Source organism: Spermophilus citellus (assembly GCF_964194105.1).
Source record: "Spermophilus citellus genome assembly, chromosome: 8".
In the NCBI taxonomy this organism is placed as follows: domain Eukaryota; kingdom Metazoa; phylum Chordata; class Mammalia; order Rodentia; family Sciuridae; genus Spermophilus; species Spermophilus citellus.
Genome location: NC_138189.1, coordinates 3,416,895 through 3,442,220, shown reverse-complemented (window position 1 = coordinate 3,442,220; position 25,326 = coordinate 3,416,895). Strand labels below are relative to the sequence as shown.

The 25,326-nt window shown below is 61.6% G+C and overlaps 1 protein-coding gene across 34 annotated transcripts in view; it reads right to left on the bottom strand.

The window, feature by feature from the left end:
• The window catches only part of ABLIM2 (actin binding LIM protein family member 2), a 134,746-nt gene that overhangs the window by 54,227 nt on the left and 55,193 nt on the right, over nt 1-25,326 (bottom strand). For 23 of the 34 annotated variants that reach the window (XR_014023257.1, XR_014023258.1, XR_014023259.1 and 20 more), the window contains exons 5-10: nt 20,487-20,613; nt 17,553-17,646; nt 8,001-8,088; nt 5,705-5,763; nt 2,356-2,412; nt 934-1,011 (exon numbers count right to left, since the gene is read on the bottom strand). Coding sequence is in view for 26 of the 34 variants with exons in the window: in XM_081303723.1 (XP_081159849.1) it covers nt 934-1,011; nt 2,356-2,412; nt 5,705-5,763; nt 8,001-8,088; nt 17,553-17,646; nt 20,487-20,613 (503 nt within the window). In the remaining 8 variants the exon portion in view is untranslated. The remainder of the gene's footprint in view (nt 1-933; nt 1,012-2,355; nt 2,413-5,704; nt 5,764-8,000; nt 8,089-17,552; nt 17,647-20,486; nt 20,614-25,326) is intronic. The other 11 variants (XR_014023263.1, XR_014023264.1, XM_081303727.1 and 8 more) reach the window with 1 other exon arrangement.

Genomic DNA, 25,326 nt, shown 5'->3' with positions numbered 1-25,326 from the left:
GAACGAGGCCTGCCCGCACTTTGGACTCCAGCCTCCAGAGCTGTGAGATATCCCGCCTCCTGGTCCAAACACTCAGTCCCAGTTCCTTGACATGGCAGTGGAGCAAGCTGGTGGAGACTCCTAACAACGCTGGCAGTGAGCAGTCCCTAGGTCCTCCTTCTGGGCCAGGATCTATGCCCAGAGCCTCCTGTGAAATACCTCAGTGAGCCCTGGACAGTGGGGGCAGAGTCTCCTCATCCTACAGATGACCGCCAGAGGCTCAGAGAGGAGATTGTTTCACCTAAGGTCACACAGCAGGTTTGATGACCTGACACTCTCAGAGGAGATGTCCCCAAAGGACCATGGTGTCATCACCCTTCAGGCCAGTGACAGGCCATAGTTACCCAAGGAAAAGAGTGTTCATTATTATCACCCTTAAGAATTACAGCAGGAGAAAATCTGTGTCCCCCCACTGCAGAGAGGAAGGGTGGGGAGAATGCAGAGAAGAGCAATTGGACCCTCCACACTGCAGGGAACTAGGTCCTGGCCTGGCCGGCAGGGGCACTGCAGAAGTGACTGGTCCCCTGTCACCTGCCATTCTGGGTAAGGGCAGCATAAGGGGCTGGACTCCTTCCCCTGATAAGCCATCCCCCGTGTGGCACCTTGGGGCTCTCTCAGGGACAAGTTTTGCTGTGTGACAAGTGGTGTCAACCTCTCGCTCACAGGTTTCACTTTTGCCCCTCCCCACGTGCCGCCTGGCACACCCTGACGCTGTCCATGGGGCTGGTTTACACCATTGTAGGTGACATCCCTCTGCCTTCTGGTCACCAGAGAGCTGGGGTATGATCCGGGGGACTCGACCCCAGGAGATCTGCAGGAGTGAGTGCCCAGGAGAGAAGCCAGAACACGGGCCTCTCTGCCACCCCGGGGCCACCGCACCCAGGCCCCACTTACGTAGATGACGCGGCTGGGAGACCCTGAGGTGCTGGAGGCGGGCACGGAGACGATGCTCTCCGAGGAAGTCCTGGTGTCCTGGGGAGAGAGCGATGGAGGCTGAGCAGGGTCCCAGCTGGACTTGGGCAGCCACCACTCTGCAGCAGCGCCGCCCACCAGGCTTCTAGTTTCTGCCTCCCCTGGCCAGAGGGTCCTCTCCAACACACAGGCTTGGACGAGCGACAGGAGGGCCACGGCCAGACAACACGGCAGGCCACACGGGGACAGGCAAAGCGGCCCACGGCCTGGTGGCTGGCAGCGCTCAGGGGCTGCCCTGCACAGAGCCTCCCCGGGGAGAGGGCGAGCTGAGCCCTACCCTCTGCCCACGCCAGGGCGTCCTCTTTCACCACTGTCCACTGTGTAGAGAGGTCGTCCCGCCTGGGCAGGGTCGGCGTGTGGCCTCTCAAGACGCCTCCTGATGTATTGGCAGCCTCTATCATTGGCAGTGCTCTCTAGCTGACCCCATATCCCTGGCCACCACCAGGGACAGCTGCTCCTAACCCTCAGTGTTAAGCACCTTGCCACCAAGCCCTCGGTGCCTGGGCTCCAACTGCTGGGTGCCTGAGACCTGCGCCACCTCCCCTGGTGGCACTGGGCCCCTCCTCCCACCTGCTGCTGCCCGGGGCTGAAGGGCTTCCTGCTGTCCACTTCTTCCTGTGCCCCTCTGGCTGTAGCTGGCATCTGTCCCACCCCCGGGGCCACCTCCCGCCTGGCTTCCCCCGCCTCCTCCTCACCCCACCTGGTAGGAACTCATCTCCCTCCAGGGCCTCCCCCTCGGAGCCAGGAGCCTGGGATCCCTCTCCCCACAGCTGGGTCCTGTGCTGAGGCTCCCAGGGGCCTGCGGCTCTTCCTGCCTCCTGGTACTAACAGGTCTGTTCCTGACCCTCCCTGATGGTCTGTCCAGTCCTGTGCCCATCTGCCCGCAGTGCCCTGTGTTAGGGACTGAATTGGGTCCCCCAAGACTCCATGTTGAGGCTCTAGCCCCGAAGGCCTCTGAGGGTGGCTATGTGGAGACACGGTCTTTCAGAGGGACTTCAGGTGAGGGTCACAGGGTGGCCCTCATCCAGTCTGCCTGGTGTCCTCAGGAGAAGATCATGACACAGATGCACACAGAGGAAGACATGTGAGGACATGGGGGTGCTGACCACTGCCCAGGAGAGAGGAGCCCGCCCCGCCCGGCCCTGACCTCGGACGCAGCCTCAGAGCTGCAGGACGGGGGCTCCCTGTGGTCCAGCGCCCAGCGCAGGGCCCTAATAGGGAGCCCTGGGAGTGCGCAGGGCGAGCCCCAGACCCCGGCACAGCTCCTGCACTCAGCACGACACCAGCCAGGACAGGTGGACACCAGGACCGGGCACAGCCACACACGGCAGCGCAGGCACAAACCTGCAGGGCACGAGGCGCGGTGCCCGGGCGGGCCTGGCTGCAGATAGGGCTCTGCATCTAGAGGGAGAGAGGAGGGCAGGCATGAGGCTCAGGCGCAGCGCCCACCGCGTCCCCTCGGCGTGCTCCTCAGCCACCTGTGAGGACCATGCTGGGCCCTCCTGGAGCCCTGCCCTCTCTTGCTGCACACCAGGGACTCAGGGCCTGCCTGACCCTCAGACCACAGGCTTCAGAGCTCAAGTGGCCCAAGACCTCGGCCACTCCAGCACCTCAAAAGACCCCTCCGCTGCTCGCAGGGCAAAACAACCCCATTTCCAGACCATAACTCAGGCTGCTCTTCCCGCGGCCCCTGTGGTGGGGCTGCGTCCTGTACTGGCCCCAAATGTCTGCATCAATTTCCTGCTTGGGAAACACCTTGAGTCAGCTTCTCTACAGAACGGAGACCCCCAGCAGGGGCTTCCCACCTCTGAGGCTTAGCTCCTGTGAGTCCTGAGTTGAGGTGCAGCTGGACCTCACTGCTCCCTGCAGGCTGGGCTCAAGAGGAGGCCCCAACAGGAGCTCTTCCTTGACCACAGACTGGCACAAGGTAAGACATCCCTGCCCCGCTCAGCAAGCCCTGCAGGACCAGGTGCAGACGTCACTCCAGCCTGAGCATGGGTCGCGGCATGTGACCCCTCTCTGCACCCAGCTCCCTACTCTGCACAGTGGGCAGAGGGCAGCGGGCAGGTCCTGCTTCACGGTCAGCCAGGGCACTTAGGTGTGGAGTGAGGCTACTGTCCCCAGAGTGAGAAGGCAGAGCCATTCTGATTTCCCCTCCCCACTCCCATCTGCCGTGTGGAACTTCACAGTGAGATTCAGCATCGTGCATTCTCCAGGGCCAAGTGACAGCGCCTCGTTCAGACCCAGAGAGGTGGACAGGTTAGAGCTCACCAGCTCCAAGACCTGGGAATGCAGCCGTCCCACGGCTGTGACTGGAGAGTCTCCGTAAGGACACGCAGGAGTCTCACTGACTCTGACCCCACGACCAGGCGGGGCCGAGGCGCAGGGCGAGCTCACTGTGGAAGAGGCTGCGTTTTGGCACCCGGGTTTCCTCCGCAGCTCTTGCTGACCTGCTTTCTGGGGGACCTTCTTGCTCAAGCCTGTCTGCCTTGCTCAGTGGCCCCCAGTCTCTGACCACCTCCCGGGCTTCCACTCACAGTAAGCAACTCAGAGCCCACACCAGGGACACTGCTTGGATTTCCAGAGGAGAAGAAGAGGTGCCACACGGCGGTCACGGCCAGTGGGGCCAGCCTGGCTGGCCAGGTCCTCTTCTGAAGTCACCAGCCCTGACCAGAGCTGGAGCTGTCTAGGCAGAGCCTCCCTGTGGCTCACTCTGATGGGCCACTCAGCTCCAGCTTCTCCGTGAGCTCAGAGGTCCGGCCCTGCCATGGCCCCTCGCCTTCCTCGGTCCCTGCATGGCACCTGCTGCTCTGACTTAGGACCCAGAGCCCAGGACTGGCTGAGCATGGAGGCTCAGCCCCAGGAGGCCAGCTCTGTCTCCTGCCCAGCTGGGTTGGGCTCTTCTGTACCACAGAGCAGCCGGTCTCACGTTGTCCCCTCACTGGACATGGGGCCCCCAAAGACAGGGAGCCCATGCATCTTAGCATTCCTGGGTTCCAGGCAACCAATTCCCAAACCCACGCAGAGGATACTTGGGGCTAGGTGCTGATGATCACATGACCAAATGCCCAGGGAGGCTGTGCTCCTGAGGCTGCACCAACATGTGGCCTGAGCTGTGGGCCACACGCCACTGGCCAGACAGGCTGGGCCCTTGGGGCACCTGGCTGGCCCTCCTCCCTGCCTCCGGGGGCCTTTGCCCACTCTCTGGTTCCATGCTTAGTCAGCAGGTCCTCACTGGGGCTTGGCCACATCCAGGACAGGGAAGGGGCCTACTCTGGGCCCAGGGGAATGGAGCGGGCAGAGCCCACGTGTGTGTGGAGTGGGGGCTGGTGACGAGGACGTGGGGTCAGCAAAGTCTTTGGTGAGTGACTCCCAAGGTGGCCTTTCAAGCCCAAAGTAGGAGTTGGCTGGGCTGCAAGGGGCGGAAAGGACCCTCCGTCAGGGGAAAGCCTCTGCAAAGGTGCAGAGGCAGAAAGGGCAGGGTGCAGGAAGGGCCGCGGCGTAGCAGCCTGGTTGGGGCATGCAGAGCTCCTCCTCCTCGAGGCATCACCAGCCTCTGGGCAGTGCCTTGAACTGCCTGACCCAGGCCTGCCTCGGGTCTTAACTGCTGGCCCCACCCACCCTCCTCTGGCCCAGGGGCTCCTGTTCCAGTGCTCAGCCTGAGCCGTTTGGTCTGGAGGCCTCCCGGGCAGCTGTCTAGAGGGCTCCCCTGTGGTCCTTGCTCGTGACCTCCGTGGCTTCCCCAGTGCTGGGCCACACCAGCCCTTGTCTGCCCTCTGCAGGGTGCCCATCCTGCCCTCCTAGCTACCTCAGCTCCAGCAGGGCGAGGTCCCACTCGCTCCAAGCTGCACCCCGTGCCTGGCGCACAGTAGGCACTGTACAGGTAAGAATCTGGCCCGGCCCAGAGAGACCCTTAGCCTGTGCCCTTGGTTTCTGAAGGTCATCTTTGCCCTACTTGATAGGAGCACCTTTGTTCATGGAGAGACTGACCGTGCCTGACTGGCTTAGGGTGGGGGGTGGCCACGTCAGAAAGACCAGCCACGTGACTGGGGTGTGGTGGGAGCCAGGGTCCCGTGACATCAGCTGACCTGGCACAGGGGCCATGAATCAACCCATCACACCTGTGTCACAGCCCCAGGAAAGTCTTGGGGGGTCCAGCATGGTGCGGGGGGGGGGGCGGGGGAGGTGTCCTGACTTGGTGGGGAGAGGGCCAGTGGGGGCTCTGTGCCAGGAGCCCCCTGGACTCTGCTGGTGCGTCTCCCTCTTTGGCTGGTTTCACCCCTGTCCTTCCCTGTGCTGGGTGGTGACCAGGAGCAGCCGAGCTCTTGGTGAGGGCTGGGAGCCCTTCCACTAAACCATCAGACGTGGGGGCAGCCCTACGTTTGCAGTTGGTGTCAGGGTCAAGGGTGACCTTGGGGACCCCCACTGTGCAGTCATCCCCCGACTTTCATGGATGAGTGAGGAGGTCAGCAGGGCCAGTACAAAGACCCCTCAAGGCCCTTGCCGGACCTGCATGAAGGCTCTCCCGGGACACCTGCTCACCCCTCCCGCCCTTGGCACCTTTCAGGCCTGGCTGCCCACCCTGAGGCCTGGGGCACTGGCCAATGAGTCGGCAGGAACTGGCCAGCGCCCTCCCGAATGCACGGAGACCGTGCCCTGATGGGGGTGGCATCAGAGACGGGGACCCACCAACCTTGCTCTTGTCTTCAGTTCTGGCTGCCTGCCGACACGCCGGGTGCCAGATGGAGGAACCTGCCGGCAAATTCCCAGGAGCAAGCAGTTAGAGGGGGGCCGCCTCCCGAGGGGACGTCTGCTCGCCACCCCCAAGTGGCCACCCTCTGCCCTGGTTGGTGCTGGGCCTCTGCCCCTGGAGGCTCAGAGCCCAGTTTGGGTGGAGGCAGAAACAAGGAGCAGAGGTGCCACTGTGTACTGAGCGCCCCCACGGGAGGCCCCAGCGGACACGGGCCTTTGGCATGGCCTCGTGCTCAGAAGCAGGACCCAAGAAGGGCACGCGGGTGCTCCTCAGCTGACCCAGTGGGCAGACCCTCAGGCCCTGGGTTCCTCACGGTGGCTCTGCCGGCACCACACCAGCTGCCACGCCATCCCCACAACAGGGTGGCCCAGCGCCCCACGTCCTGGCCCTCTGCTCTTGTCCAGGGCAACCCGACCTCCCCAAAACCAAGGCTGCAAGGACGTGCTGCTGCCACCCGGCAGCTCTCTGGGTGGACTCAATACTGGGCAGAGGTGACAGTGAGCAGGGCCTAGAGGACTACATACGCGAGGTTAGCCAGGCCCACAGGGTGGGACTGGACGTAGGGGCCCTCCTTCTAGAGCTGGACACTGGGTTCTCCTCTGGGCTCCTGGAGCCTCAGCCCAATCCATGCTCCCCCGCCCCTCCCAAGTGCCCTCTGCTGGCTGCTGTGGTCCCGCCTCTCACTCACTGTCCCTGCAGCAGTGGCCATGTGCAGGCCACAAGGGCCTGGCCCAAAGGAGGGGCTTACATAGCAGTGTGGGATGAGGGGACTCCATCCACCTCCTGCTACAGAGCTCCCCAGGGTGCGTGGAGGAGCCCAGGGAGTGGGTGTGCCTCCTGGGCACCCTCAGCCTCCCTGGGGAGCTCTAAAGGGAGGTGGGTCGCGGTGCGCATGTCTCCGACCGTTTTTACACTTACAGAAGTACTCGATGCTCCTTACCAAAATTATTAGAAACTGAAAATGTCTAATTGCTGGCCAGCTTCCAGGACACAGGCCTGCGGCAGCCCAGGGCTCAGAGCACGTGCATTCTCCCAGGGATGGACCCAGGGCCTGTGCATGCAGGCAAGCTCTGACCCACGCTGTACCCAGCCCGTCCCGCGGCTCCCGCCTAACCGTGGCCTGAACATGCCCCCGTGAGGAAACGTCACCAGAGGTGCCATGGAGGCCGGTGACAGTCTGCAGTAAGGGCAGGCGGCCTTCTTCACACATTCTCCCCGGGGCTGCCTTGCTCGACCATGGTGTGGGGCTTGGGGCCCTGCTCCCGAGTCAGCGTGCGGAGCCCTGGTCCCAGGTGAGGACACGTTGGGGGCTCATGAGATCTGGGAGCAACTTTCCACTTTCCACCCCACAGGGGATGAAGGGGTGGCCGCCCTGGGGTCTCGCCAACATGGTGGGAGAGGTGGTGTCTAGGTCAGGTTTCAGCCCAGGCTCCTGGGTCACCCGCGAGGGCCAACCCCCTGACCCCCTGTTTACTGGGAGAGAGCTATTGAGGTGGCCTGGAGACCCTGGGGACAGCAGACCCACACGCCAGGGCTCCGATGACAGCATGATTCTCTGTCAAACTGAACCTTGATCTGACATGCAGGGAGGCCAAACAGGACCACCAGGCACAGGGCCACCGGGCTTCTGCTGCAGGGTCCCATGGTCAGAGAGCAGAGCTCCAAAGCCACCAACTGGATCCAGTCTCCACTGTGCAGTGTGGGAGGCCCAGGGTGCCAGAGAGCCGACAGGCTCAGCCTCCCTGCAGGTCCCTCTGTGGAGGTCCCGTGCCAGCCAAGACCAGAGTCATGACAGCGTCCTTGTTCCCCAGAACTGGGTGGCTCTTGATGCAAGCTCGTGCCCCTGAGCTGCTGCCCAGCACCGCGGTGTTGGCACCAGTCCAGCCCCGTTGTCTGGGAGCAGCATTGACTGTGGGGCCTCCTGCAGAGGAGCACAGGACCCCTTTCAGGGCCCTGGGGCACAGACACAGGGAACAACAGGCACTGCCGGGGACGAGGCTGTCCTGTGTGACATCACCCCATGGTCGCCTCAGAAAGGGAGGTCTGTCCGACACACAGCCTCCACGGGCACGCTTCGGTGGCCGAACGCTGGAGAGCAGCTACCGCCAGCTCCGCCTCCAGCCCTCGCCTGGGCCCTCCACCCACGGCCAGCCCAGCTGGCGCCCAGCCCGTGGCATGGACCCCACCAAGGGTAGCCTCTGACCCTGGGGCCCGAACTGCGTGTCTGAGTCATTACCTTGAAGATACATCTCCTCGCCTTCCGCAAACATCTGGCCGCACCTGACGCAGAGCGCGCACGAGGGGTGGTAGTGCTTCTGCCCGGCCTGCAGGAGAGCACACACAGGTTTCTGCTGCAGGACCCCTGCTGGGCCACGGCACTGGGTGGAGGAACTGCACGCCCTGCACTGAGGTCCTCAGGGATCCTGGACAAGCACCGTGACCAGAGCCCCGCACAGCCTCATCCAGCAGCTCCCCAGGCTACCGGGTCCTGCGTGGAGGCAGGGCACCCCTGGGCTGGGCTGTGGAGGGGTCGGGCTCAAGAGAGGCTGGGCCACTGATCCTCTGCCTCTCAGGACATGGAGGGGCACAGGAGGGGCACAGGAGGGGCATGGGAGATGGATGAAGGAAGAGGGCAGGAGCGAGCAGGCAGCGCGCCCCCGGGGGAGGCCAGGGTGAGAGATGATGAGCGGTGATGTTGGTGATGTTCTTCTCGAGGCTCTGATTCCTCAACTTACTCAATTAGCAATTTCTATTTTTATAATCCCTAAAATCCATTAAACCCAATTATAAATGTCAATACTGAAACAACCTGAACAGACCACACGAGCACAATGAGATCTGGCTTATTTCTGCATGAATCACACCAAAATATTATGTTCACTGTCACTTGTGGTGACCATGTGCTGGCCTCAGGCGAGGCGGGCCAGCCAGTTGCTGAGGGTGGAGGGACGTCCCCAAGCTCCATTCTTACCTGAAATGGGAAGCGGCTGGTGCCTACCACCCAAATGTGAACCTATGATGTCTCTGTCCTGCAAGAGCGACTGAGGGCACTTCCAGCCTCTCCCCTCCCTCCCTGACCCGGGCCTCTCCCCGCGAACTGGAGAGGAGCCCAGGTCATCCCCCTGTGTGGGGCCCAGTGTGGCCAACCAGCGAGGCCCACTCGGGGCTTTGGGCAAAGGACCCTTTCCAGGCACCATGAGGGCCCCACCCTCATCCTGCTGGCCGTCCATCCCCAGGCCTCTGCGCACGCTGTCCTTCTTGCTCCCCCAGCTGCTGCCTGGAACGTTCTCTCCTCGTTCCCATGCCTCTTCCTTGAAAGCCCTCCCTGAAGGTGTCCCTGACTTGGTCCCTCCCACCCGGTTCACGCTGCTCGCCATCACCCTACAGACGGTGAGCCTCCGACAGGGCACCGAGGCCTCTGAGATCACCAGTGGCCTGCTCTTCTGGTCAGAAGGCTGCACCACAGTGCTTGGCCAGAGGGTGATCAGGAGGTCTCAGTGGCTCACACGGTTAGTGGTCAGAGGTGCCCACTTCCCAGGATGAATGTGAGAGGGAAACCGCTCTGCGTTTCAGAAGCAGAAGTTGACTGCTGTCGACTGGTGTCACCACTGATGACGCGGAGCTCAGATGGAAAGCCCCCCCTTCCTGCACAGTCTGTGGCCTCTGGCCTTCCTTGCATCCACCCCATCCAGGGGCCCCCATGGCTTTTGCCACAGAACTTCTGGGACAGCTGTTCGAGGTGGGGGGTGCGTCCCCCAGGGCAGAGGCCCGCATGGCTGGACGCTTCTCAGCCGCAGAGGCCACGTCGCGACAGCCGGCGAGGCCTGTGGAAGCAGGTCATGTTCTGGATTGTTCTAGCCCTGATGTGCCCGTGAGATGCCTCATCAGCCCCTTTCCACAGGAGACACTGCGCACTGGAGGGGCTCAAGCAAGGTCACAGACAGGCAGGCGGGAGGTGGGATCAGAGCCACCGCCCCTGAGCACACGCACGCAAGCCGTGCCCACGGGCACTCGATCCCCAGACTGGAGGCCCTTAACCCCGGGGTGTAGGTCCAGCCTCAGAGGCACGCCGCCTCTCGCCCGGGCAGACATCATGGAGGCACACACGGAAGATGACACAGACAAGGACAGACCCTGTTCTGCCACCGCCAAAGCCAGGCCCAAACTGATCCACACTGTCAGAGTCGGATGGGACTGCTTTGGGGGAAGGGACCGGACAGGGGCCCATGGACATCTAGGGCTTGTCATGTTCTCTGTCTGTGTCTGGCTCCTGGTGACATGGATGTCTCCAGTTTTCAAACATTTATCAAGCTGCACGCTTCCCATTTGAGCGGGTTCTCCTTGTGTGCAAGTCACACGCCATGAGCGTCACCAAGTGGCTCAAAGAGCTCACAGAAGAGCTCATGGGCCAAACCATTGGGCGAGCACAGGCCAGGCCACAGGAGCCCCGTCTGGCAATGGGTTCCCAGGCTTGACACCAGAAGCATGAGCAAAAAGAAACCCAATGAATTAGAATCCAACGAGATCCAAAACTCTTGTTCATTGGAGGACATTAGCAGAACAGTGAAAAGACAAATTTTAGGATAAAATATTTGCAAATCATAACCTGATAAGGGCACAGTGTCCACGATACCGTATCACTGCCACTCAACAAGAAGACAACCCAACTGAGGAAGGCACGTCCCCAAACAGAGACTGAGATATCAACAGGCGCCTGGACGGGGGCCCGGCATCACCGCCATTAGGAATGCAGGTCCAACACCGGGAGGCTGCAGGAGTGACCGCAGGCAGGGACAGCTTGAGGGTGATGAGGTGTGGGGAAAGTGCACCGCGGCAGGGTGAGGTGGTGCAGCTAACACGGCAGGCCCTGGCGGCCACCACACGGCCACCCGCGGCTTCATCACAGGGACCAGAAATCTACTCCCTGGCCCTGAGGGAAAGTGAAGAGGAGGGAGACGGAAGACATGACAGATGTCCACCGCAGTGTGACTCAGGTAGCAGAAGGGTCCAGCCCTGGAACACCCGTGGGGGGGACTCGAGGCGTGCCCACCCGTGGGAGATGGCACAGCGGCAGGAGGGACGCAGCACTGACCCGTGCTGCAGACGGATGGGCCGTGGGACCCCCGAGGGGGAGCAGCCTGCCACAGATGGCCACGTGAGAGGGGTTCTGACCCCGGGGGCAGAGAGCCACTGTTCCCATAGTGTAGGTCAAGGTGAGGGCTGTCAGGTGCCCATGTCACACAGAGCAGCCAGCAGCACAGGACCAGGCAGCCAGCGCACAGACCCCATCTCCCCTCCTCTGCAGGAGGAGCCAGGGACTCCCTCTTCCTAGCCACCGGGAGGACAGGCCAGCCTCCCGAGGCTCACCAGAGCAGCCCCTCCTCCCTGCTCAGCCAGACACAGAACCCGACAAGGGCCCTTCCACGCCTTGCCCACCATGCCTGCTGCTGCCCCTGCGTCCTCACAGGGGTCCTGTAGGGTCCAGGGTGGGGAGCTCCAGTGTCCGCCCACCAGGCGCTGGCCTCAGGTTCAAGGCTTCAGATTCCTTTTTGAATTTCCAGAACTGAATTCAGACTTTGAAAGAGCCCATTGCCACGGTGCAGAGGGAGGGTGAGACTCACGGAGAAGAAAACCAAGATTCGCTCACAGGTCACTCCACCTAAGAGCATTTGGTGGCAGGTGGCTCAAAACCCCCGAGGGCTCTTTGGTTGGTGCTGGGAGTTGAGCCCAGGGCTGCGTTACCCTGGCCATATCTCCAGCCTTTAAGGTCTCACTACGTTGCTTGGTTGCCAAGTTGCTGAGGATGGCCTTGAACTTCCATCTCCCTGCCTCGGCCTCCCAAGTCACAGGGACTACAGGCGAGTGCCACTGTGCCCAGCCCCACAGGGTTCTTCACCCTGAGACCCTGTGGGAGCAACTGTCCCAAAAAAGAGCCTGACTCCTGCTGTGTCCCGCAAGCCCTGGGAGGGGCTGCACCCCTCCGGGACCCTCCGTCACCCTGTGAGCTTCCCCTTGCAGCCCCACCCCTGTGGCTCGGCTCGCCAGAGCATCGCCAGGACCATGCATGGCCATCAGCTGGACCCTTCCCGCCTTTCTCCCTGCCTCACTCCATCCAGGACAGAGGCTCTGGGAAGCTGGCCATGTCCACTCATCGTCTACTGAGCCACAGGCCAGCGCCATGCCCAGGAGAGATGTCCACTGAAGGTGCTTGGAACAGAGGATGCAGGGCCACCGGTCACTCGTACACAGTCCCTAAGGACAAAGGGTGCTAATGGAGTGCCTTGGGAAGAGCTGAGAAACCCAGGCCACGGGCAGTGTCCACACGTGCCACCCCAAGGTCTGCAGCCTGTGCCCTGACATCCCTCAAACACATGGCCAGGGACACAGCCGTGAATGGTCTGTCAGGGGCCTGGGGCCTCGCTGCACCACAGGTCAGGCATGAAGTGGCACCAGGAGGAAGTCCAGGAGGAGTGCTCGTGTGGGCTGTGTCCACTGCATGTGCTGTGTGCCTGTGCGTGCCCATCTGTGCCTGCTGTGCACCTGTGTCTCTGTGTGTCCCTGTGTCTAGGTCTGCTGTCTGTGTGCCTGTGTGTTGTGTCTGTGTGTCTGTCTGTCTGTGTTGTGTCTGTGTGTCCCTGTGTCCCTGTGTCTCTGTGTGTGTGTGTCCAGGTCTGCTGTCTGTGTTGTGTCTGTGTGTCTGTCTGTGTGCCTGTGTGTCTCTGTGTCTGTGTGCCTGTGTTGTGTCTGTGTGTCTGTGTGTCTCTGTGTGCATGTCTAGGTCTGCTGTCTGTGTGCCTACGTATGTGTCAGTGTGTCTCTGTGTCTGTGTGTTGTGTCTGTGTGTCTGTATGTCTCTGTGTGTTGTGTCTCTGTGTCTGTGTGTCTCTGTGTGTTGTGTCTGTGTGTGTTGTATCTGTGTGTCTGTGTGTCGGTGTGTGTTGTATCTGTGTGTCGGTGTGTGTTGTGTCTGTGTGTGTTGTGTCTGTGTGTCTGTGTGACTGTGTGTTGTATGTGTGTGTCTGTGTGTGTTGTGTCTGTGTGTCTGTGTGTTGTGTCTGTGTGTCTGTATGTGTTGCGTCTGTGTGTCTGTGTGACTGTGTGTTGTATCTGTGTGTCTGTGTGTCTGTGTGACTGTGTGTTGTATCTGTGTGTCTGTGTGTCTGTCTCTGTGTTGTGTCTGTGTGTCTGTGTGTCTCTGTGTCTGTCTCTGTGTTGTGTCTGTGTGTCTGTGTGTCTCTGTGTCTGTATGTCTGTCTCTGTGTTGTGTCTGTGCGTCTGTGTGTCTGTGTGTCTCTGTGTCTGTGTGTGCAAAATTTGAAAGGATCCCTTCCAGTGCTAAGCGGCCTGGGTGGTGGCATTTGCAGGCGTGATTTGTTTCTGGGCTGATAAGCAGGTTCCTCCTGGGCGTGTCTTTAGTTAGACGTCCACTGTAAGGTGGGCGCGTGGGGAGCTGCCTCGCTGTCCTTGGGAAGCTCTCCGCGATCGGAAGGACATAGCTTGTTTTCTGCCAATGATAAGTCACACCTGCTTAGGGACAGTGCCCCCAACAAGATAGGAGGAGGCCAGCCATGAGCATCCTGGGGTGGCAGAGGTGTGATCCTGGATTGGAGAGAGTGGAAGTGGCCGCCTGACAGGGCGGGGCAGCCTGGGTGGCCCCTCTCTGCAGAGGCCACCCACCCTAAGGACCCAGCCCCCAGCCAGGGAGGGACGCTGAGTCCAGCCAGGGAGGGACGCTGAGTCCAGCCAGGGTCTGCAGGAAGGAATGGGGAGGCCAGACGAGGGAGGAAGAAGCCAGGAGGCCCAGGGAGGGGGCATTAACCAGGGGTCCCAGAAGGACGGGCTCTGGGCGTCATCACCATGGAGACAGAATCAGGTACCCATGCTGCACCAGCAAGCAGGGGCGGGCGCGGCGCTCCAGGGTCAAGGGAGGGCGCCGTGAGGAAGAATCCGCCCCCATCTGCTCCCTCCCCGTCCACTGGGGGCACCCAGCGGTGCTGAGCACAGAGAGGTGACCTGCCTGAAGGAGCCGGCCCCCCACAGCGCTGACTCCCCTCATTCCACACTCTGCCCTCACCCAGCTGCAGCCTAGGGTCACCACAGGCTGTCTCGGCAACGCCACCAGCCAAGGCAGCTCTGCGGGGGCAACGCCTATCCTCCCTGGAGCCACCCAGCTGCAGCCTCTGCCAGCACCAGGGCTGCCCCCCCCCACCTGTGCTCTCAGGCCAGGCCCCTGGGCTCCTTGCTGTCCATCCTAGCCAAGAAGGAGGGGTGCAGATACCAGCCCCTCCAGACCCCAGATGACCCCAGTGTGGAGCAGCCTCCTTCAGACGGAACCCAGAGATGCAGGATGAGGAGTCTCCATACTCAGGAGGAAGCGAGGAGGCTGGGGGGGGGGAACCACCAGATGCACATTTCACGGCCGGCTGCTGGCACTCGGCGCCCAGGATGGCACTGTGCCCACCACACGCAGCCCAGCGAGGACTCCTGTTGCTGGGGGAGCCGGGATGCTCTCCTGCTCACTCCAAGGACAGGACGGCCAGGGGCACCCACAAGCCTCTTAGGTGGCACAGGGGGGTAACAAGTGTCCCCAGGGGCCTTGGGCCCAATGGAGCCGACCCATGAGCTCACCCCACTGCCCAGCATGGCTCCTGTGAGGCCCCTCCGTCCCTCCACCCCTCCAGGTGCCTGGCCAGGTCTCCTACCTGCACGGTGTCCTGGCACCTCAGCCCAATCCCGCGGCCAGTGCGGAGCCCTCACCCCTCCCCCATCCTCCCAACTCTTATTTTTTTCCAGATCTGTCACTTGCTCCTGCTGCTCTGCAAAAGCCCGCTGTCACCAGCTGGGTGCCAGCCCGGTGGCGGCTCCTTTCTGCGGAGCCCAGCTTGTCTCCGCCTGCAGCTCCCGCCTCGCACCGCCGAGGAGGATGCTCGGAGCTCTGCAGAGCCTGCGGCTCCCCCAGCAGAGGCAAGAACAAAGCAGGTCCTCCCGGGGCCCCTCACCCTCCACTGCTGACAAGGAGGAGCCCAGGCCTGGCAGCACAGGGTCAGAAAACCCAGAGGGCCCCCCGGGACACCAGAGCCCAGATCCCACATGTGGCCCAGGAGTACTTCAGTCCACCCTGAGGGGCCTGCTGGTGGCCTGAGGTCAAGGTCCCTCCCCATCTGTCACCATAGAGCACAGGGAGCTGGGCCACTGCACAGAAGATGCCCCGGCTCCTGACTATAGCCAGCTCAGGGGCAGTGCTGCTGGGGGAGGCGGGGCAGACAGGGGGGCTGCCAGGGCCTGACCCTGTCTGGGGCAGGGCTGCTGCCCGATGTCAGGGAGCTGGGCTCCTGCTGTCGGGCTCCTGGACCTGGAGCAACAAGCGAGCCCAGGGTGCACGAGGTGTCACAAGCTGGAGACAGGATTAAGTCCGTGCATGGGCAGAGGCCATGTGGTGGGGAGGTGGCCGGGCTCACGTCCAGCTCTGCCTCCTGCTCATGGCCTGGCACGCGTGGGGGATTCCCACAGCTGGCTGAGCTCCAGGGCCTCTGCATTTCAGAGAGGGTCAGCCAGGTGAGCCTGGAGGTGCCCAGTGCCCAGGCCACTTGAGAGGAGGGAGGGGAAGGCCCGAGGTCCTCAGAGAAGGGGAGCGACAAGGCTGGTGCGGGAGGTCTCCAGGCAGCTGTGAAGGGAGGAAGGAACTGCAGGCCAGGCTGCCCAGCGGGGTGTGGCTTTCAATGGGAGACACTGCAGCCACCTGAAAGCCACAGGGACCAGGAGCCTCGGGTGGGCAGGGGAGGAGGATGGGAGGGTAAGGCCCCAGGGAACTGGGAGGTGCAGGACCCGGCACAGGAGGGGTCCTTGGGGGAGGAGACAGGATGGGTCATCTGTCCACATCTGGAGGGCAGGAATATTGGCTATGATTGCTGCCCAGGAAGACACTTCCGGAACCCAGGGCAGACAAAATGGCAGTCTCACCATAAGAAGCACTCCCAGGAGATAGCAGGGAGACCCCGAAACCCCAGCAGACCCAGTGTACGAAGGATGGTTGAAATGCTAGAACATCGCACAACTCAAAGTGACAAGGGACACTTGGCCCCCAGGAGTTGAAAGCCAGGCACTTTTGACACAATTTGCAATTGCTTTCCAGAACTTTCCAACTCACAGGTTCGACCTAGCTTCTACATTTCTGTGAATTCCTCTGAAGGAAAATCGGAAATGCAAACAGAACCTTATAACAGAAAACAAGTCCAGCTGCAGCCTCTGTATTTGCAGTGGGACTGGAGGGCGCCCCTGTGGACCACAGTCAGGAGCCTGGCAAGCCCTGGGGCAGCCGCGTGGCAGGTACGGTGCCGCGTGGTGTTAAAACATGTGTCCTGCGAGGGGGTTGTCAGCATTACACGGTGGGACGGGAGCCAGTCACGGAAGATCTCGAGGCCATCCGCATGGAATGTGGTCAACAGGGGAGCCCGTGGGCGCAGGGGACTAGTGGTCACCGAGGGCTGGCGGCACAGGGAAGGACAGCCGAAGCCTATGGGGCTTTTTTCAAGGTGATGAGAGCATCCAAAATGGGCCTGGCCACCCCGAACGTGCCTGTGCCGAGCTGGACACCCTGAGCCGCACACCTCAGGGGGCGTCACATCTCAACAAAGCTGCCCGAGGTCCGGAACACCAGACAAACGCTCCAGATCACGTTCTAGCCACACGGACATGTGGTAACGGGTACTCTGAGTTGGAAATCACCATGACATAATATTGCAGTGACGGCTTGATGTCAACCGAATCACAGAAAGAAAACACGAGGAAGGGAACCAGAGACCTGGGCTGGGACACGTTGTGGTGACATTTTCTGTGCTTCATGCTGTCCTTGGCTTTAGAAAACCTTCTCCTATGGAAGGGCGAATCCTAAATCCTCCTGGGTCCACTCAGCAGAGGGAGACCTCTGTGTGGTGGGCTGTTCCCAGGTGGGTGGTGTCCAGTGCCCCTGGGTGAGGGAGGGCTGGAGGAAGGAGCAGCTGGAATGAAGGTAGCTGAAGCCCCTGGGTGGTCCTGCCTCATGCCCTGGAGCCCAGAGCCCAGCAGGAACAGGGCACTGGTGGAGAGGCCGGGGAGGAAGCGGCTCAGCTCTGCAGGGCGGGCTCCCGGTCACCTGCTCCCTGCAGCCCCACGCCAGCCCCAGCTCATCCTCTGCCCTGCTCTCGCTGGAACCCCAGGGCTGCCCCTGTGCTTCTCATGAGGGCTCCCACAGCCCCTGGCCTTGCCCAGCCCCTTCTTCTTCCCTGAGCTGGTCATTCCAGGGGCCACTGACCACCATGGGCTGGAGAGTCCACCCTCCTACCAGTATGCAGCACAGAGCCCAGGAGGGCCGCAGGGTGTGCTGGGCTGGTGATTGGCTGGACGGGGAGTGGAAACCTGGGCTGTACATGTGCCTTTCACACCACCCAGATCAAAGCACAGCCTGCCAGGCCTGGGAGCGTCCCCTCCTGCAGTCACCATGCAGGCTGCCTGCCCGTGGCCACTCTGCCTCCTGCGGGGACATAGTCCTGCTGAAGGGAGGGGCACCACACCTGTCTTCAGGGCTCAGTCTCGCTGCCCTCACCTGAGTCCCATGCTGGACAGGAAGGCTGGGCCAGGAGAGCTCCAGGCCTCCCCAGTGGGCCCTGGGCCCTGGGAAGTGGCACCCACGAGGCTCCCCAGGAGGCCTGCGGCAGGTGGGAGTGGAGCCGGGTGTGGAGGTCAGGGCTCATGGAGAGCTGGGTGGGGTGGACGGGCCCGAAGCCCAGCCCTGGCCGGGGCCGCTGCTTACCTCCAGCACGCGCCCCGTGATGTACTTCTCACAGGTGTCGCAGCGGATGCCGAACTTGGCGTGGTAGTCGGTCTCGCAGTAGGGCAGCCCATCCCTGCAGAGAGATGGCGGTCAGGGTGGGCGGGGCCCCCAGGATCCCAGGATGCGACTACCTTCACAAGGGGCCCACGCCAAGCAGCAGTGCCTCCCTGGGAGCGTCCCCAGGAAGGTCCGCTGGGTTCTAGCAGGGCATTCCTGTAAGATGACCACGAAGGCCACCCACTGCACAGAGCCCCCTTCCTGGGCAAGCTGTGAGGAAGTCCAGTGGTGTGTCCTCCCCTCTGTGCACCGGGCTGTTGGTGGCACGGGAATTCAGTGTGGATGGAGTGGGACCGTCATTCCGGGAGCCGCTCCCAGGGCCACTTGTTCCAACTCTGCTTCTGCTTTAAGTGGGCTACAGCAGAAGAGCCAGTGGGCAGCCGAGCAGGACGGCCGTGCCGACGTGAGTCCTGGGCCACCTGTGGTCCACTCTGCCCTCATCAGACACAAGCCTTACGGGCGGGGAGGGATGGCTCAAGGTGGCACTGAGGTTTCCAGGTGGCCACGCTCAGTGTGGGAAGGTGGCACGGCAGGTGGGAGAGGGACTCGGACTCAACACCATGCCCCATCTGTGTGACCCTGGGCAAGTCACTTAACCTCCTGAGCCTCAGCTTCCCCACGGTGAAAGGGGAGAAATAATAGTAAGGAGCACTTAAGAGGTCCTGGCCAGCATCCAGCACTGGGCAGGTACTTGCCCAGCAACTGCCAACCAGAGCTGTCCTCTCAGCCACAGGCTGTGGCCCAGGAGGAGTTGGGCATGAAGGTGACTGGGAAGAGGGGCACCTGCCACTCCAAGGTGGGCCCCTCTCCTGCACCACATTGCTGTTCTTCTGAACTCAGCCTTGCACCCCAGTGACGAGGGCCGCCTCCTCCCTCCACTCCCTGGCCCTCTGCCAGGCCCACGGGTGCTCATGGGGGACATAGCCAGGGCTGCGTCCCTCTGTGATGGCCTGTGCCTGGGCCGTGAGTGGGCCACCTCTGGGGGAAGAGGGACGGCCCTTCCTTCCACCTGGGGAAGAAGAGCCGGGTCCTCAGGATTCGTCTCCTGAGGCTGCCGACCTCAGGGCCCCCATTCGACCCCACAGTGGGTGTGTCTGAGCAAACTCTGCAGGTTCAAAGATGACGTCTCCATGGCAACCCACGCCTCCTCCCCCTCAGTTCTGAGACATGCTGGAGGCTGCTAAGTAACGCCAGCGTGTGGGTGAGCCGACAGCACTGCACGGGGGTGGCGGCCTGCCCAGGGCTGGGCACCGTCGGCCATTGCACTCAAGGGGCCCTGTGCCTCCCGCTGGTCCACCTCGGGCCCTCCCACCTGCCCTGGACGGAGGCTCAGCTCTGTGAGGGGGTTCTGCCTTAAGACGCTTGACCTGGAGGTCACAGCAGTATGTGCTGTTGTGAGAGACGAGACGGGCCCCGTCCCCCCAGCCAGTCCCCATGGTGATGTCTCGGGATGGGGGCAAGGTCAACCAGGATGTCGGCATGGCTGGCCCGTGGGCCATTTGGATTCCTTGTAGCTGCTCTCCTGTGTGTGTGTGTGTGTGTGTGTGTGTGCGCGCGCGCGTGTGTGTGCTCACTTCATTCTATGTCTTGGGTCATGGGACTTTTCCACTGGTAATTCCACACACCACTCCTGGCCCCGAGAGCATGAAGAGCTACCACTGACTGGGAGGTGCGGGCAGAGGACCCTGAGCCCAGGACGGGCCTGTCTGCCCTGGGAGGCGCTGTCCTTCACGGGTTGCCCCCGCGCTTTCTCGCCTACACGGTGGGGGACTGCCTGCTTCAGTTTCCTGGTCCCCAAGTAAAATCGCACCCTGGCCCGGAGGTCTTACTAATGAGCACACTGCAGTGACACAGCCACGAAATGTTTACAGCAGCTCCATTCACTACAGCCAGACTATGGAACCCACCTAGGAGCCCTGCAAGATGAAAGGACAAAGACCATGTGGCACATATACACATGGAATATTACTCAACCTTCAAGAAGAATGAGGCGAGGGCATGGGCAGGTAAATGGTTGGAACTGGAGACTGTCATGCCAAGTCTGGAGGCTCTCATGCCCATCCCAAAAAAACAAAGGCCGGATGTTCTCTCTGATACGCAGATGCTGACTCACAGGGGGAGGGGGGTTCCCCGGACTGGACAGGAGGAGTGGGGGACAGAGAGGGGGTGGGAATGGGAAAGACAGTGGATGAACTGGACCTCACTCTCTGTGTTCCTATATGAACACACGACCAGGGTGACCACATCATGTACAACCACAAGAATGGGGAGTTACATCCAGGATGTGTCCAGGTACACTCTACTCTCACATATATGCCTCCTGGCAACTAGCCCCTCCCTGGCCATGAGAGTCCCAGAAGGTGCCCCAGGGCCTAGGTAGAGCCAGGCCCTGCCCCCTAACAACCTAACAGCTCCTTCCCCTAACCCTGTTGGGGGACACTGCCACCAGGGCTGGCAGCCCCGAGGGCCCTGCTCTGCAGAATTCAGGGTGTGTGGCCCTGGAGTCCCAACCCCAACCACCAGGACAGTCCTCCTTTCCTGTTCCTGTGGCCAGCATCTGCTGACCGTGCATTGTGCTCACGGGTGTCCAGCTTTGGAACATCCAGGTGTCCGGGAGGTGGAGGGCCATGTCCAGGGACAGAGCGCAAGGCCTTGACAAACCCGTTCCCGACCAGCAGAGGGAGCTGGAGCCTCTGCCACCATTTGAGGAACCAAGGTTGGGCCAGGAGAAGCTGGGCTGGGGGACAGGTCAGGTGGGCTGTTTCCTCGCCCCCAGTGGGGAGGTCGCTGCAGGAGGGGGACACACAGGGCAGCGGCCCACAGCCCAGCCCCCGTGGCTCCGGCCCAGCCACTTACTTGCTGATGTACTCTGCGTCCAGGAGCTTCCCGCAGGCCTTGCACTTGAAGCAGCCCAAGTGCCAGTGCTTGTCCAGAGCCACCAGGGCCTGGCCGTTTTTGATCTCTGAGCCACAGCCCCCGCAGCCTGAGGGAAGAGCAGAACACAGACGTCCTCATGTGGGGCCCAACACCACCAAGGGTCCTGGACCAAGGGTCCTGGAGGTGACCTGGAGGCACCAAGGGCACTCTGGCTGCTCCCAGACCCTGGAGCAGGCCAAAGAAAAAGGGCTCGAGGCTCGAGGGAGGCCCGGCTGCCCTAGCTGACGGAGACGGGAGAACGAGGGTGTTCTGGTTCCGGGGCACCCACTGGGGGACGCAGGGCTGGGAGCAGGGGAGCCAGAGCCGGACATGGGCCTGTCTTCCAGAAGGCCAGAGCCACCTCCACAGCGTCCATGCAGACAGGGGCACGGGGTGGGGGCCTGGCATCTCCCCAGGCCCCTCCCCTGGAGGCAAGACGCTGAGCCCCGGGAGGCAGCGTGCCCCCTGGAGGGAAACGGGCTGCACTGCAGAGGACTGGGCGACCGGGCAGAGTCTGGCTGAGCACTGAGGTGTGCAAGGTGGGCAGACGGAGCCGCCACGGCCTGAGGGACCCCAGTGCAGGTGGCTCCTGGGCTCAGCTCTTGCCTGTGGGTCCCTCCCAGGAAGCCCCTCCATCCCCAGCTCCTGCTGCCACAGTCTACGGCGCCTGGCACAGCACGCCCTGCGTGATGTCACATTCTACCCGGGGACTCTGCCTGGGCCCAGCGGGCTCTGCACTGGCCTGGGGCCTCCTCCCCCTGCAGCCTGACCCGTGAGCTCCCACGGTGGCTGCTGCTCTGCACCCTGTGGCCAATGGCCTGGTCGGGGCCCTGGCCGGCCTCCTTGTGTTGCCTTCCCTCCCAGCCAAGCTGCCCGGGCCTCTGCGCCTGGCCCTTCACTGCACCAGATGCTCAGGCCCCTCCTCCAGTGAGCTCTCACCTTGGCCCCATGTCACTGTCACTCATATGGCTTACTGAGGACGAGTGGGAGACTCAGCAGGGGGAGCTGGGCAGAGACTGGCAGCATGAGCCCACACGGGGGAGGGGGCAGTGCCCAGGGGCGTGTGACTGTGTAGACACGTGTGTGTGTGTGTGTGTGTGCAGGTGTGCGTGGGGTGTGTCGTGTGAGCATGTGCACAGCCATAGTGCAGGGGCCCTGGTACCCACAGGGCTTGGTTCCCAGACCCCTGAGGAGACCAAAGTCCACGGTGTTCAAGCCCCTGACGGGTGGCACCCTCCCGTGTGCCGAACACCTGCAGACCACCCGCAACACCTGGTGCGTGACAGTGCCTCGTGGACCACACTGGTGAGAGAAAGGCCCCTAGTGTTGAGCAGCAGTGGTTCACGTGGTCTGACCCAGGTTGGTTGCCACCGTGGGGTGGAACTAGGCACAGGGCCGAGTGGACACGTGAGTGCACACCTCTGCCTTTGTGTGCAGGTGGGTCTCTGTGTGCAATGTTGTCTCTGTGTGTCTCTGACGACATCTGTGTGTGCACGTGTATCTATGCAAACGTGTCTGCAGGTGTGTGTCTGAGGGGCTCTTGTTTTGTACATGTGCGTATCTGTGTGAGAGTCTGGCTGTGCACTGAGGTGTGCAAGGTGGCCTTGGGGTCCTGTGAGGGCAGACAGGAGCCACCGCGGCCTGAGGGACCCCAGTGCAGGTGGCTCCTGGGCTCAGCCAGCTGGCTCAACAGGGAAGAATGTGGCTCCAGGTCCAGACAGACTCGGTAATCCTGGCCCACCACTGCAGGGCCACCCTGGGCAGGAGCCCTTCCCCTTGAGGCCTGTTTCCTGGGGGACAGACTGTGATGTTGGCAGTCACTGCCCAGCTCAGATACAGCACAGCTGGCCTGGCACCATGGCTGCCCGGCCCTCAGCTCAGTCAGGGCCAAGCAAGACCCACAGGGCCTGGCGTGCAATGGGCTCAGGCTGCTTGGCACGAGCCTTGTTATGCTGATGGATGTGCTCAGGGCCTGAGTCACTGCTCTGAAGAATAAAGCGAACCCACACCCACTACACTGTGGCTCAGGCTCTTCCTGAGTCAACGCTCTGCTCCATCCACGTGCAACTTTGGAAACAAGTGAAGAGACTTAACCCAGGACCAGGCCCCGAGGGAGGGGGCTCAGGACACTGGAAGCCCAGGCCAGCCAGGCCTGAGAAGCTCGGGTGAAGGAATGAATGGAGGCAAGGTGGGGGCCCCTGTTCAAGTCCAGGGGCAGCAGAGCTCAGAGCAGACACCTCTCTGGCTGCAGATGCATGTGGCCACCGGCATGTTGGTCCAGGGCACGCTGTGGAAGCTCCATGTCAGAGGCTCTCAGCTGGGGTGATTTGTTCTCAGGGAACAATGACAATATCTGGCAACCCCAGGGGTGGGGCTCCCGCCATCTAGAGGTAGGGGCTGGGATGTGCTGAGCCTCCTGCTGTGCACAGGCCAGCCCCCCATCACCTGGCCCCAGATGCTCGCTGTGCTAAGGCTGAGGACCCCACGCTGAGCCCTGGTTGGCATCGGTGTGTGATGGGAGAACGGGGAGACTGCACACCAGGCGGCAGTGCGGAGGACAGGCAGCCTGGGGCAGGGTGGGGGATGTGGACCCTGAGCCAGGCTGCCCGGGCCCAAGCCCAGCTGTGCCCCTCCAGCTGTGGACCACCGGGAAGTCACTTAATCTGGGTCCCAGTGAGAGGAGGACACCCTTGTGGAGTGGCAGCACAAGCCTCCTGCAGGGCAAAGACAGGTGCAGCCCAGGCGCGAAGGACACACCTGGTGAACCACAGATACCCGTTGGTCCTGCTGCTGTGGCCAGACGGTGGCTGGTGGGGCCCAAGACACCACCCCCTTCCTACTGTGCCAGCAGCGTGCCCGCCCCGCCCAACCTCCAGCTCCTGGGGGGCTGCCTCCATTTCTCTTCCTGAGCCCAGTGGGCTCCCAGGACAGGGACACCCTTCTCGGGGCATCTCGGGGAAGCCTGCAGTGCCCCTCCCCAGGAGAAAGCCCCGGTGTTCCCCTGTTGCTAAGCAACAGGCTCAGGACCACAGATTCAGGCCTGCCTCTACCCAGCCCGCCACTCTGACCTCCCCACGAGGGCAGCAGAATGGCAGCCGGGGCTTTTCTCCCCTCAGAAGCGCTGCCTGGTCAGACTCGTCCCTAGCATTCAGGGCTGCCTTGGCCCTCGCTCACTCAGTTACCTCCGTCCCGTCTCCCAAGTGCCACCCCACCCTCGCCCCCACAGCAGCCCTTCCCCCCACATCATCTGGTGGTGCCCATGTGTCCGCAGGTTCCCAGGCTTGGTGACCTCCCTTTGTGCCCACTGCTGTGGCTTCAATATTGGCGACTACCAGGTCCCCAGGGCCACAGTGTTAAGAGGCGTGGACCTTGGGAGGTGAGGGCCTGCTCTGGGGAGTGGGACTGGCATTGGGTAAAGGGCTGCAGGCTGGAGGGACCTCGCCCTTGGCCCCCGGGAAGCAGAGCAGCCCTGCCAGACGCCAGGGCTTGCTCTTGGCCTCCGGCCTCCGCGACCCGAGAGGGAGTTTTGTTCTTTGTAGATTCCCAGCCTCGGGCAGTGTGTCACAGCAGCACAAATGGACTAAGACACCATCCACTGGAGTTCTGCCTGAGTCCCACGGGTCAGAACTGAGGCCACTTCCTGGGAGACTGCTGGCCACAGAGAGCTGAGCCCACATGCCCTGGAGTTAAAGGCCTTACCCGCAACCTCAGGCCCTCAGTCCTGGCTGCATGCCCACACCTGGAGGAGGGAAGAAGTCTCCCTGCAGGGCACTCTGGGGCAAGAGGCAAGGGACCCTTCAGATGACAATACAGGAGCCCGGGACTGTGATTCTGATTCTAGGTTCAGAAGAGGGTAAGTTCAGTGTTCTTCCATGGACGGGGGAAGGAGCAGGTTTTATTATCAGACCACCCTGGGGGCCAGGGGAGCGTGTGTTTTTTGAAATTGCACAGTTGGTTGGGTGTGGTGGTGCACACCTCTAATCCCAGTGCCTCAGGAGGCTGAGGCAGGAGGATGTGAGTTTGAGGCCAGCCTCAGCAACTTAGTGAGGCCCTAAGCAGCTTAGCAAGACATTGTCTCAAAATAAAAACTAAAAAGTGATGGGATGTGGCTTAGTGGTGAAGCACCCCTGGGTTCAATCCCCAGTATGATATAAAGGGAAAAAAGGAAAAATGCACGGTTGATATTTTACAATGAATTTGCTCTTAGGAAGGTTGTTGTTCGCCCTGAGTGCAAGAATCCTTCACGCCAATAACTTTCTCCAATAACATTTTTTAAATTCTTTCTTTTAAAAATTTTTTTAGTAGTAGATGAACACAATACCTCTATTTGTTTATTTTATGTGGTGCTGAGGATGGAACCCAGTGCCTCACACATACAAGGAGAGTGCTCTGCCACTGAGCCCCAGCCCCAGCCCCAATAACATTTTTTTAATCTCAAAATAACCCTCAAAACGGTGGTCTGTGGCTGGGTTTTCCCTCTTGCTTCGGCTGCCAGGAAGCACTGGACCAACAGTTCAGATTAATACCCTCCTTTTAAGGTTTTGCCCAAATCTTTTGACTTCTATTTGGTTTAGTCATAATGTTCCTATCCATGAAGACAATCTGGAAAGCTCCATCCTCCAGGACCCAGCTGGAGAGAAACTTCTGAATGGAGCACCGTCCGAGCGAGTGAGCCCCAGAGCATCAAGCACACCCCGCCGGGTCTCTGGGTGCCAGCCTCCGCGGGAAGGACTCCTGCTCTCTGGGTGAAACCGGGAGGCTGGGGCGCAGTGGCCTCTGC